We start from the raw sequence: 13,020 nt of genomic DNA on the forward strand, positions 1-13,020 counted from the left end.
TGGATGGTGTTTTTATTTTATTCTGTTGTGTTTTTTTTTTTTTTTTAAATTCTATTACTAGATATGTGATGTTTATTAAATAAAGGTTGTAGGGCTGGGGTTGAAATGCCATCTGTTGGGCCAGGGGGGACATAAAGGCTGGAATGGGCACCCTGGGACTGGAGCCAGAGCCAAACCCATGTGGAGCTGCAATGGCAATGCTGGGGCTGGAGCTGAAATAAATCCCGTGGGAAAGGGGATGGAGCTGTAGCTCGGGGGCTGCAGGAGCTGCCTGAGGGGTTCCAGCCCCCCCAGTGGTACCAGGGGGCTCAGGGCTCACCCTGGGGCTCTGAACCAACACTAAGGCACCTTTGGGATGGGGGCCCTGGGGCCCAGTGGCTGTTCCCAGCCCCTGGTGCCGGCTGGGGGGGCTGTGGGCAGGTGGGGTGTGAGACCTGGAGTGGGGGAAAGGTGTGTGTTGCAGGTCAGGTCTCATTTCCCCCGAAGCTGGGGCCCCATTGGGACAGAGTGGCTGGAAAGCTGCCCTGTTGGAAAAGGCCCTGGAGGTGCTGGTTGACAGTGGCTGAACATGAGCCCAGGTGGGCCAGAAGACCAAGGGCAACCTGGCTTGTGGCAGCAGGACCAGGGCAGTGACCATCCCCCTATGCTCAGCAACACAAAATATGAGGCCATATAGTGACTTCAGACACTACCCAGTGGGCTGATTAACTGTCTGCAAACACTTGAGGAAGTGTGGGTGATAATCTGTGTTTTAACATCACAGTAAGGCAAACGGAGCTTCCTCTTCATAAACTGCCAAATATAAGCATATCCTGTAGTCTTCAACCTGGAAAAATACCAAAATTCAAAATTAAATAATGTCCTTTTAAAAATACTGATAACACCAGGCACTAATTCTTACCTGGTTTAAATGAAGACAAATGATATCTCTATAGCTGAAGTTTGATGTTGATTCAATATTTCCCCCCAAAATAATTTATACTGGGTACTTAACTTAAGGCTTAAATGTCTCCTTGTGATCCTTTTTAGTACATACCTTAAGTCTTTACTCATCATAATTATGAGGCAGTGGAACTAATTAAAAAGAGAGCAGTACTGCCACAATGGAGGTAATTTAGACTTTAGTTTAAAGCAGTAAAAATATACTTAGAACTCCTCGATGTAATCTTGCATCACTAGCAGGAATCCTGTAAATTACCAAAGGAAAACAGCCCATTTGTGCTGGTGATTCAGTGGTTGAAGAGTTGCAAGGTTCTAATTCCTGCACTAATGATGCAGCTGAAGCTCTTTGGTGACCTGAGGCTGCTGGTTCTGGGAAACTTCAGAACTATCTCCAAGAAATTAGATGGAGACAAGAGCAGCATGTACTATTACTGATACTTGGAATTTTAGCTGTTCATTCAAAAATCATACCAATTATTCGTGCTCCAGAGTGTGTGTGCTTCAAATTGTCAGGGAATTGATTTCCTCCACCCCCAGGCTTTCTGAGATGAGTTAGTAGTGGGTGACAGGAAAATTTAAATTGAGCGTGTGTGAAGTCACTTGAGAAACTGAAACTATGGACACTTCTGTACCCTGTGTTATGAGAGAGGTGTGAAATTATTGGAGGATATTTGATAATTGCTGATAACTGAATCTGGGCTGCACAGTGTGCTCTTGTTTTTTCGGTAGCTGGGAGGAAAGTGAGGGGAAAGTGGAATCATCATGTAATATTTCACTTGATTTTTTTATGAAGGGTTTTCATAAGCTGAAAATTATTGATCAGTCACAAACCTCCTTCTCTGGTGTGAATGAAGACCTGCATCAGGTCTGCATCAGACAAATTACATGGATTTTTTTTTGAAGGAGATTCTGTCCTTTGCTTCAGGAGCAGCACAGAGAGAAACCTTGTGGGTTTATCCCCTGAAAGTCTTCCACGTACAAAAAAATCTGGATAGGAGTCAAGTTATCTGTTTTGTTATCTTAGGTAAAACTGAGATGGACCTGCTGAGATCTGAATCTAATTCCAGCTATGGAATGTTTTCATGAGGTGTGATGAGCCTGTTTAATAGTCTTTTGATCTGCATTTTACAGATCTGAGAACCTAAGTAGCAGCCTCAGACTGCTCTGAGGAAGCCATCTGAGTTGGTTTTTTGCTCTTTTTTTGAGGAAAGTGACAGAAGGTCTGAAAGATCCCCCTTATATTGTGAAGAGATTTCGCTAATTATTGCCCTAGGAAGGCAAAATTCAAGCCAAGGAGAAATATTATGCCCCTTCTTCAGGATTTCATTATTCAGGCCAGAAGAAGAGAGTCTTGGTCATCAGCCCAGCATCAAAAATTACACCTGCCACTGCATTTCTCCTTCAAGCACAAATCAAGCGAAACCAAATCCAGATCTCTCACTCTTCAGGGCCAGCACCAGACAATTATGAGAGCTGTAGAATTACAAGATGGCTCATGCCTTTCTATGTGGAGTATAAGGAGTATAAGCTTTCTTTATCCTTATCCTTACACTTTCCTCATCCTTATCCTCTTGTGAACCAGTAGGAAGCTGTCCCTCTCTCTCCCAGGCAGCTCTGAACAGGGAGTGCAGCTGCACAGAAGAAATATGATTTAATGAGGGTCTAGGAACAGACTGCAGTGCTGAAACAAGCTGCCAAGGCAGGCAAGAATATCTACCACTGCCTACACACCACCAAAACCTTTCCTCTCCTCTCTGTTTTCCCATGCTTGTCCCTCCTCTGGTACCTCCCTTTCCCTTTCCTACATCTCTTCCCCTAAACATCCCATATGACGTTTCATACAGTCCCTGGGTTCTGCCCTGCACCATCCCCACGTTCTCCTCCCTTGCTCTAAGCCTCATATCTCATTGCCCTAAAGCTTTATGACATTTCCAGGAGAAAGTTGCCTTCAGTACATCACCTTGGTGGGCTTGGATGAGCAGGAAGAGGAGTGGGAAGAATTTCTGTTGAGGTTGCTGCCTCTTGTCTGATCAGTTTTTGGAAGTGAAATGTGTGTTGAACTAAGGACAAGGAGACATGTTCAGCACAGTGTTACAAGTCACTACGAGCTTGTTCCTGGTAGGGGAGAGATCACTGCTGGGAAATAGGGAAAAAAAAGGCAGCATCACTTGGTCTGGGCAAAGCAGGGGTCAAGGTGAGATGTGTGACCCCTGAGACACGTCTGGACACAGGGATCCGTGAGCCTCCCTTGCTCCTGCCGTGTTGGGATGGGTTGGGTTGGGCAAATAATGTCCCAAGGACACAGTGCTAAAATGGGGTCTTAGAAATCCGACTAACTCTGGACAGATGCAGAAGGAAAATCCTGTAGCCAAAAAAACAGCTGCCAACAGAAGAGACAGATGTTATTCCGGAGAGCTACAAAGCTGGATTATGGAGCTGGTGCCAGTGGATGTGGGCAAGGTTAAAATGCCTGTAGGAGAGGAGGGTGTCTCACAAAATCAGGGATGGGGTAGCCCCTAGAGTGCATGAATAAGGCCAAGCAAAGAAGCAATGCCTCACTGGAAGAGAGGGAACAAGCATGGAAAAGTCATTTTACACTTCCAAAAACTGCAAACTCTGTGGATGAATGTGCATGGAAAGGATCAGGGCAGCTGAGGTGGCCTGGGAGGCTCAAGGACATGGGATGTATGCAGGACTACAAACCTGGCTCTGAAGAAGGAAAGATTAAGAGGCCATGACTGGACAAGCCACATAGAGCAATCCATCTTGGAGTATTTAATCAGGCACCTGTAGCTTGGAAGGACTTTGCCCCTAGCAGCCCACGAGGGGCTCTGTGGGGGAATTGAGGTGTACAATGAATGTCTCCAGAGCTCCTGTCCCTGAATGCTGAGTATTATCCAGGATTATCTGCTCAGGGTAGCTTGGAAAAAAAGTCTCAAACTGGAGATGCAAAGCTCTTGGCCCCTGGTGAGAAGGGGAAGGTGACCAGCACGGACATTTGGGTGCCTTCAGCGCTGAGTGGTGGAGGCTGGGCACAGGTGAAGGGGAATGGGCACACCTGGGCTTGCAAGGAGGGCAGAAAACGTGGGACAGGTGTGGGTGGAATGAGGGTGATCTGTGGGGTCAGGGAGGGGAATGGAAGAACCCTAAGAGTGGGTGGAGGGGAATGGAATAACCCTAAGAGTGGGTGGAGGGGAATGGGATGAACCCGAGGGCACAAGAGGTTGACTCGGGCCCCTCTGCCACACTCAGGAACCTCCTTTCCAGCCCAAAAAGCCCCTTCTTTCCCCAGGGTCTCATTTTCTGCCCCGACACATCCGAAAGGCCCCGGACACCCCCGCGCCTTCCCCAGCTCGCCCGGGCGAACCCCCCGCGCCCCCCCGTCTCTCTCCAGCCCCCGCCCCGGTCCCGCCCCGGTCCCGCCTCTGCCGCCGCAGCCGCCGCGGGTCCGGGCCTGGGCAGGCGGCGGCGGGGCCATGCTGGGCAAGGACTACATGCTGGCCATCGTCCTGGTCAACTGCGACGGTCAGCGCGGGGCCGGGGGGGGCGCGGGCAGGGGCACAGCCCGCGGGGCCAGCGCCGCGCTCGGGGCCGCGGCCGCGCTGTGGGACCGCGCTGCGGGATCGATGCCGGGTTGCGGGGCCGGCGCTGAGTGGCGGGGCCGGGTTGCGGGTTTCGGGGCCGGGGCCGGGTGGGCCCCGCGGGTCGGAGCGGCGGCCGCGCCCGGCGCTGTCCGCGGTGCTGATCGGGGCCCGCCCGGCCCCGCCAAGGTCGCGGGAACCCCCCACCCATCCCCTGGGCACCTCCACCCCCGTGCCCCTCCACCCCCGGAGCACCCCGCCCCCCATCCCCCGGGACCCCCCATCCCCCGGGACCCCCCATCCCCCGGGACCTCCCATTCCCTGGGACCCCCCATCCCCCGGGACCCCCCATTCCCCGGGCCCCCCTGGCCGGTCGGGACGCGCCGCCCCCGCGGGCCCGGGCTGGCTCCGGCCGTGCTGCGCCACGGGATCGTGTCCGTGCCCGCGCGGGGCTGGGGGCGCGGGGGGAGGCGGCTGCAGCTCCCCGGGGCACCACCCTCGGCCCGCACCCCGGGGTCTGTGCCCTTTCCCGGGCTGGGCTGGCTGCCGCGGGCCCTGCCCGGACGCCCCGCAGGATGCCCGGCCCGGCAGGCCCGGGATGCCCCTGCCCTCTGTGCCCCGCCGGGGTCCCGCTGTCCCCCGTGTGCCGGCCAGGCAGGTCCCCGCAGCGGGGTCTGCCGCCGCCGCAGCCTGGCGGGCACCGTGCCATGTTCCCTCGCCATGCTCCTCTCCCGGGCCATGGGCCCAGCCACGCACCCAGAGGCCACCGCAGGACCCTTTTGCTGCCGGGCAAAGCATCCCGCAGCTGGGGTGCCTTCCCTCCCCACTCTCTGCCTCTCACACTCTGTCTGTCTCTGCACAGACAATCTCTGGAGCGACCAGAGCCTGGAGACAGACCCCGACCTCCCCCCAGGCTGGAGGAAAATCTGTGACTCTCTGGGCACCTACTACTGGCATGTGCCGACGGGCACGACGCAATGGCAGCACCCTGCACGCACCACCAGCCCAGGAGGGCACCCGGAGGCTGATGGAGAGGAGACACTACAGGGAAGGGTAGGGGGTGTGAGTACAGGGGGTGGTGGCTGGTGTTGGATCCCACCCCTGGCAGAAGCCTGCTGAAGGGTCCTCTGGGCCAGCCTCCCCTTGGAGCAGGCCTGTCTCTGTCATCCCAAAGTCCTGCTCAGCCCATTTCTGGCCAGGGATAAGCCCCTTGAAAGGCTCCTGCAGGCTCCGTGTTGATTTTAGGCACATCCTGGCCACACAGAATGCACACAGGCCTATTGCTGTCCTGGGAGGGAGGGCTCCTACCTGGTGCCTCCTGACAGCCTGTCTTGTTGCCCTCTCTTTCCTCCTGTCTCCCAGGAATGCCAGGCCCCCGGAGCGAAGCACTCAGCAAAGGATAGGCCCATTCCCAGCCCCATGGCTTCGCTGACCAGGAGGTAGGGCTGCCCTGGTGCTCTGCTGGCTTGTTTATGGGGCACTACTGATCCTTCGCCACCACTGGGTGCTTGGCCCCAGTGCCCTCCCAGAGCAGCCCCCCGTGCTGGAACCAGCAGCACCATCCCTATGGGATGCTTCCCAGCTGGTGGCAAGGGGGTATGGTGGTGCCAGGGCATTCCTGGCGCTTCCCTGGGTGCCCCAGGGACCACGCAGAGGGAGCTGCCCCTCACTGCCCTGTCCCTCTGCAGGCCTTCGCTGTCCTGGCACGGAGAGGACACCCAGCACAGCGCAGAGCCCGGCTCCAAGGTACCGCATCCCGCCGGCTCCGCTGCCGCATCGTGGGCTGGGGCTGGCAGGGGAGGAGGCGAGTGGCAGCTGGCAGGGACATGGATGGGTGGGAGCCAGAGCAGGGGTGACCCTGCTGGCACGGCGAGGGGCGCGGGGCGGAGGTGGCTGTGCCAGCGGGCACCAGAGCCCCAACGTGTCTCTGCTCAGTGCTTTGCCGTGCGCTCGCTGGGCTGGGTGGAGATCCCCGAGGAGGACCTGGCACCGGGCAAGAGCAGCATTGCCGTCAACAACTGCATCCAGCAGCTCTCCAACAGCAAGGGCCAGGGCTCTGCGGAGAACCGGGGTGAGGTGAGAGCCTGGGACGGGGCTGCCAGGCAGGGGCCCGCTCCAGGGCTGCTGCTGCTGAGGCTGGATTGTGCTGGGAGGGAGCAGGGATCAGTGCCAGAGGCAGTCTACTCTCCACACAGGGTATCCATGTGATGGTTTCAGGTGTGGGGCAGGTAGGTCTCACAGGGCTGTTCCTTGGGGACAGTGCCAGGAGTGCCTGGTGGGTCCCCACACATGGAATGGTACCAGGGAAGGGCAGGGGTGGGAATCAGAGCTGTTCCCATGCCTGGAGCTGATTAGGCTGGGGGGACAGGGGTGTCCCAACCCATGAGCTGGGTTCTGGGGAAGCCCAGGCTGTCTGCCAGGCTGAGGGAGCTGCTGCCCCTCTGCAGGGCCAGGACCTGGTGATGATCCTGAAGAAGGACACCATGAGCCTGGTGGACCCCCTTGATCGCAGCCTCATCCACCGCCAGCCCATCCTCAACATCCGCGTCTGGGGCGTTGGCTGCGACAACGGCAGGTGCTGGGGCCAGGGCAGAGCTGGGGGCTGGGGGTGGCTCTGCCTGCTTAGGGGGAAGGCACCCCAGCAGTGACCTGTCCCCTCTCCTCCCTCCCCGACTGCCACCGTGGCTGCAGGGACAGGTAAGGGGGCACAGGGCTGGGGGGCAGTGCAGGGAAGGGGCTCTGTCAGGGTCTCACTGGCTTGCTCATGGCTGTGCAGAGACTTCGCCTTCGTGGCCAGTGACAAGGACACCTGCGTCCTCAAGTGTCACGTCTTCCACTGCAACGTGCCCGCCAAGGGCATCGCCAAGGCCCTGCATGAGATGTGCTCCAAGGTGGGATTTTAAAGGGGCCCCGTTGGGTGTGAGCACAGCCCGGGGGTCTCGGGGGTGAGGGGAGGCACCAGGACCCCCGTCTGTTGCAGATCGTGGCCGAGCGAGCCGTGGCCAGCAGCCGCCTGCCTCGCGCTGCCACGCTGGAGCCCATCTCCACCGAGGACCTGCCGCTGCAAGGTACTGTCCCCCGGTGCTCCCCCTGCCCACAGCCCACCCTCGGGCAGTGGGGGTGTCCAGCAGCCAGATCTTGGGGTCCTTGGGGATGTGGGGGACACAGCGGGGGACACAGAGGTACCCCCACTTCTTCTGTACTGGCAGTGGATATCCTGGAGGCGGTGAGGCAGTCGATGCAGACCTACGAGGCACTGTACATCGGCAGCCTGCCCGTGCCCAGGGCCATGGGTAAGCGCCGCTGCCCCCACCCCCGCAGCTGGGGGACGCCCAGCAAGCCCCTCCTTGCTCCGTGGGGCGGCCGAGCAGCCGCGTCCCGGGGCCGGTGGGATGGGGTGGGACGGGGTGTCCCGCTCCGCAGGGATGGACGTGTTGAACGAGGCCATCGAGAAGCTGACGAGGCGCCCCGGGCGGGAGAGCTGGACGCCCTCCCTCATCTACGTGTCGGACACGGCCATGAGGGTTCAGCCGGCGCAGGTTGGGGGGCACGGGGGGCTCCGGCCGGGGTGCCCCCGGCGGGGCGGGCCCGGGGGGCGGCCAGGGCTGGACGGGCCCGCGGGGTGCCCGCAGGAGCCCGAGGAGGCGGCGAACATCTGGGAGTGCCAGGTGCGGTACGTGACCTTCCTGGGCGTGGGCCGGGACGCGCACACCTTCGCGCTCATCGTGGACACGGGGCGACGCTTCCAGTGCGCGGCCTTCTGGTGCGAGCCCGACGCCGGCACCATCTCGGAGGCGGTGCAGGCCGCCTGCATGGTGAGCCCCGGGCGGCGGGCGGGGGTGGCCCCGGGGCCGCGACCCCGCGCTGCCCGCCCCGTCCCCCCGCAGGTGCAGTACCAGAAGTGCCTCGTGGCCGCCGCGCCGGGGGCGAAGGCGAAGAGCACGGCAGGCCGGGGCCGGGCCGGGCCGGCGGCCGCGGGGGACGGAGCCCGCGGAGCGGCCAAGGCGGGGGGGGGCGGCGGCGGGGCGGGCGGCGGGGCCCGCAAGAGGGGCCTCTTCTCCTTCCTGGAGGTTTTCCGCCTCCGGCGGGCCCTCCTGCACAGCCCGTAGCGGGCCGGGCCGGGGCCGGGGCTGGAGCCGCCGGGGGAGAGCCCCGACCCCGGCCCCGACCCCGGTCCCGGCCCGGCGGGGCGGGGACTCGCCCGGCCCCTCCCGCCCCGCCCGGCCCGCCCACCCCCGGCGGGCGGAAGGGGCCGGTCCGGCCGTGACGTGGCGGGATGGCGGAGCCCTACGTGAGACCGGGTGAGGGGGCGCGGGGAGCTTCCGGCACGGGGGCACCGGGGGGGCACCGGGACACTGCGGGTCTGCCCGGGGCGGGGACCGGACCGGCGGGACTGGCCCCTCGGGAAGGGTGTCCGTGTGTGGGGAGGTGCCGGGGCCGTGCCGGGGCGGGGGGTCCCCGTCGGTGTCCCCTCTCCGCGATCTCACCGCGCTCCTTCGCCGCCGCAGGGAACCAGGAGCGCGGCTGGAACGACCCCCCCCAGTTCTCGTACGGGCTGCAGGCGCAGGCCGGGGGCTCCCGCCGGACGCCGCTCACCCGCCGGGCCCCCCCCCCGCCCGAGGGCGCATCCCCAGGTCAGCACCGCCCGAGCCCCCGCCCGCCCCTCGGCCCCGCCCGGAGCCCCGGGGGCCGCTCCCCGCTCGGACCCGGTGTGCGGGGCCCTGGGCCGGGCTGACGGGCCCCGCGCCGCCGCCTCTGCCCCGCAGGTGCCCCCCCGGCCCCGGGCAGTGCCCCCGCAGACCCCTCCGCGCCGCCCCCCCGGGCGCTGGGGCCGCCCCCACTGGGGCCCGTGGGCGCTGCCCCGCGGGCCGAGGCGCGGCCGTGCCCGGAGGAGCGGGAGTGCAGCGTGTCCGCCGACACCGTGCTCGCCCCGCTGCGGGCGGCCCTGGACTCCTGCCGGCCCTCGGTGCAGGTGAGCCCGGGCCCCTCCCGCCGCCTCGGACCCCGCGGTGCAGGAGCTGCCGGTCCCCAGGACACCTGAGAGGGGGGAGAGCCGCCTCTGCCCCGGGCGCTGCCCAGAGCTGGTGGGGGCGGTTCCCCCCTCTCCCAGCTCACCTCTGCTTCCAGAAACAAGTGTGCAATGACATCGGGCGGCGGCTGACAGTGCTGGAGGACGCGTGGGCTCAGGGGAAGCTGTCGGCACCGGTGAGGAAGAGGATGAGCCTCCTGGTGCAAGGTATGGGGCGAGCGGGCTGCAGCCGGGCCAGCAGCGGGCCCTGGCTCAGGGGCACCCGTGGGAAGGTGGATCCTGCACCCCCTGACGGGTTCCCTTGTCCTGGCAGAGCTCCAGCAGCAGCACTGGGACGCGGCTGACGAGATCCACCGCTCGCTCATGGTGGACCACGTGAACGAGGTGAGCCAGTGGATGGTGGGCGTCAAGCGCCTCATCGCCGAGACACGGAACCTGCCCGACGCAACGGACGGCAGCGCTGAGACCGAGCCCGAGCCTAAGACCGAGCCCGAGCCGGGCCAGGAGGAGCCCTGACACCGGGGGCGGGGCTGCGGACTGTGAGCGGGGCAGCCCCTGCCCAGGGCCGCCGGCAGGAGCAGGGACCCCGCTGCCAGAGGGAGTCGGGGCACCCCCTCTGCCTCCCAATCCTCATCCAGGAAAAGGGGATTTTAATCATTGCGACATTTTAGTGGCGATTCATTATGTTTAATAAACAACACCAACCTGCCCCCAGCCACAGTCTGCCCGAGGGTTCTGGCACTGGCAGGTCCTGGGGCTCCCAGGGGCAGTGGGAGACAGGATTGCTGGGTGAGGCCACGGCTGCTTTGTCAGGCTTGGCCAAGGGGCTCTGGCCTTGGCAGGGTGCTCTCAGCCAGCAGGATGTGAAGGGAAGAAACCAGCAGCACCTGGCTGGAGCAGGCAGTGCTGTGTGTTCCTGCTGCACTGGCAAAGCCTGGCCCTTCTGGCCTCACATTTGGCTGTGGGGTGCCTACAGCAGCCCCAGCTCTGCTGCAGGAGGGGCCCAGGCTGGCCGTGGAGGCCAATGTGCCAGCAGTCCCCAGCAGCTCGGCATGGCCAGGGTTTGTGCTGCAGCCACAGCTTCTGCTCCCATCTGGGCTCCTGCCCCCATCTGGGCTCCTGCCCTCCTGGCACAGTTCAGACTCGAGTTTGGGATCCAGGGACAAACATGTGCCCACAGTTAGGTGTTGACTGTGCTGTTCCCACCCCACTGGCACTCACCAGCTGCCCCCCACCACAGCTGGGAACCACCCAGGCCTTCACCAACCCCCACCTGCAGTGTCACCCCCTGCACCCTGCTGGTGCTGCTCAGCCCCCTCCACGGGGGTGTGAGGACCCCGCTGAGCCCCAACAGACACACACCAGGTCAGCACAGGGGTTTCACGGTGTTTATTGATCAAGCATGAGCTCCTAGGCAATTGCACCAGCCACTTGTGCTAGAGCCTGAGGTGTCACACGTCCATCCCCAGCATCAGAGAGGGCTGCAGCCAGCTGGTCACGGTGCCAGCACCTCCACGAGGCCCAGGAACAGGCCCAGCCATGGCCTGGAGACGGGGAGCTGGAAACTCAGATGTCCATCTCAAACTGGTCTTGATCTGCAAAGGGCATGGATACAGGGTTAGCATGGGGCTGCCTTGGGAGACATAGGCAGGCAAAGGGGTCAGGAGCTGGAACTGGGGCTGGGCCAGGCTCTCCCCTTGCCCCTGTGGCCAGGCAGGAGCCCCGTGCCCCAGGCAGGTGGTCCATGGGTGGGGGGCCACAGGCCTGGGCTGCTCACCTGGCATGGCCTCTTGGCTCTCATTCCGCTCCTTGAGCTCCTCCAGCTTGACGAGGCTGGACTGGGCCAGGGATGTGACACCGGGGGTCTGGGGCAGGCAGCAGGGAGGGGTCCTGGCCGCGGGTGAATTCTTGCACTCCAGCAGGAACTTGCGGTCGCAGATGATGCGGGTACCTGCCAAAAGCAGGGGCTGTCAGGCACTGCTGGGCCCGGCCACCCCCCGCCCTGAGCACCACAGCCCAGAGCAGGGGGTGGGACCCAGCGCTCGGCCATGGCTCGGGGACACGTCTGGCTCTGGAGCCACCACGGTGCTTCCCACAGGGCAGCCTGTGACACCCGTCCTGCCCAGCAGCTCTTCCCCACATTGTTCCTGCCCTTGAGGCTCCTGGAGCTCTGCAGGGCTCAGCACAGGGGGTCCAGCCTCCACAGGTCTAGCCATCCCTGGAGGGCAGGGTCAGCCCAGGGCACACAGCTCAGGCAAGCCTGGTGGCCAGGCAGCTGCAGCTCCCTGCCCAGGGCCGAGCAGGAAAGGCTGGGTGTCCCAGAGGGGCACCCTGGGGACCCTCCCATCAGCTCATCAGCCACCTGCTGCCTCCTGCACAAGGGCAGCAGCTGGGTTTGATGGGACACCTCCTCCTCCAGCCTGCCAGGTGTGCAGTGCCCACCTGGGGCACACACTGCCTCCCCCCCATACCCCAACTGCCTGCCACCAATGCCCGAGGTCACATCAGCCCATGTGCCACATCTGCTGCCCTGCCCGGCCATCCCTGCAGCTGAGCACCAGCTCCTTGCCAGGCTCTGGCAGCAGGTGCAGCCCAGGGTGCCAGGGAGCCTGGAGCTCCTGTCTGAGGTGCCAGGGAACCCAGAGCTCCTGCTTGGCACCACAAACACGTTACACAGCCCATGCCTGCCACAGCCCCACAGCACTGGGCTGGGCTTCTCCACGCCAGAGCAGCTTAACCAAAGGCACATGATGGAGTCAGGGCCCACAGGATGGGCGCCTGTGGCTCAACCCAAAACATACCCAGCTCACACACTTCCCTGAGGACAGACAGCAAAGAAGAGAACCTGCTCAACAGCTGACCCAGGGGCATTGCTGGGGTGTCAGAAGGGGGCAGGAGGGCAAGGGGGAGCTCTGTCACCCAGGGCTGCTGAACTCAGGTGGGAGCAGGTTCTTATGTTGGCCCCCGTGCCTCCCCCTGAGCCAGCCAGCCCCGAGGGACCAGCGCTGCACCCACCAGCCCAGTGGCACTGCCACCAGCCCACTCCCCAGCCCCTGCCTGTGCCCCCCTGCACCACGGGGCAACGATGGCCCGAACTTCGAGCAGGATCTTCCTCCAAAGCTCCGGGGTTCCCTTTTCCACCTCAGCTCTGGGCTGTCACCACCCCATGGGCCTGCCTGGGTCTGGTGTCCAGAGCAGGTGCCTGTGTCCCCAAGGACAGAGCTGCACAGGGAGAGCCCAGCAAGAGAAAGAGCTGCCCACATGAGGCAGGGCTGGGGTGGCCCAGGGTATTCCAGGGGCAGCCCCAGCCCTGTGCTGGGTCTTGCCCTGCAGTGCAATGGAGGAGACTGTAGCTGGAGCTGTAGCCCTCTGGGCTGAGGAGACAAGGGCTCCCTGGGATGAGGCAGGAAGACATGGCAGTGCTTTGTTGCAGCCAGGGAGCCCACAAAAGTCAGCACCCCACCCCTC

General features: G+C 62.6%; 3 protein-coding genes across 16 annotated transcripts in view; 2 read left to right on the top strand and 1 right to left on the bottom strand.

The window, feature by feature from the left end:
• The first annotated feature begins 4,351 nt into the window (after positions 1-4,351).
• APBB3 (amyloid beta precursor protein binding family B member 3) lies at positions 4,352-9,759 on the top strand. The gene is made up of 14 exons (XM_064671521.1): positions 4,352-4,467; positions 5,386-5,576; positions 5,886-5,962; positions 6,212-6,269; positions 6,459-6,599; positions 6,971-7,098; positions 7,215-7,220; positions 7,300-7,414; positions 7,504-7,591; positions 7,733-7,816; positions 7,947-8,062; positions 8,156-8,338; positions 8,411-8,824; positions 9,651-9,759. The coding sequence occupies exons 1-13, from the start codon at positions 4,419-4,421 to the stop codon at positions 8,630-8,632; spliced, it is 1,458 nt and encodes a 485-aa protein (XP_064527591.1). The 5' UTR covers positions 4,352-4,418; the 3' UTR covers positions 8,633-8,824; positions 9,651-9,759.
• On the top strand, positions 8,800-10,068 carry SRA1 (steroid receptor RNA activator 1). Its single transcript, XM_064672333.1, has 5 exons — positions 8,800-8,824; positions 9,032-9,157; positions 9,290-9,495; positions 9,651-9,759; positions 9,866-10,068. The coding sequence occupies exons 1-5, from the start codon at positions 8,800-8,802 to the stop codon at positions 10,066-10,068; spliced, it is 669 nt and encodes a 222-aa protein (XP_064528403.1).
• An 858-nt stretch (positions 10,069-10,926) lies between these two features.
• The window catches only part of ANKHD1 (ankyrin repeat and KH domain containing 1), a 100,330-nt gene continuing 98,236 nt past the window's right edge, over positions 10,927-13,020 (bottom strand). For all 14 annotated transcript variants that reach the window (XM_064671496.1, XM_064671504.1, XM_064671501.1 and 11 more), the window contains 2 exons: positions 11,330-11,503; positions 10,927-11,147 (listed from right to left, as the gene is read on the bottom strand). In XM_064671496.1, the coding sequence (XP_064527566.1) occupies positions 11,004-11,147; positions 11,330-11,503 (318 nt within the window). In that variant the 3' untranslated portion in view covers positions 10,927-11,003. The remainder of the gene's footprint in view (positions 11,148-11,329; positions 11,504-13,020) is intronic.

This window comes from Pseudopipra pipra, chromosome 15, assembly GCF_036250125.1.
Source record: "Pseudopipra pipra isolate bDixPip1 chromosome 15, bDixPip1.hap1, whole genome shotgun sequence".
Lineage (NCBI taxonomy): Eukaryota > Metazoa > Chordata > Aves > Passeriformes > Pipridae > Pseudopipra > Pseudopipra pipra.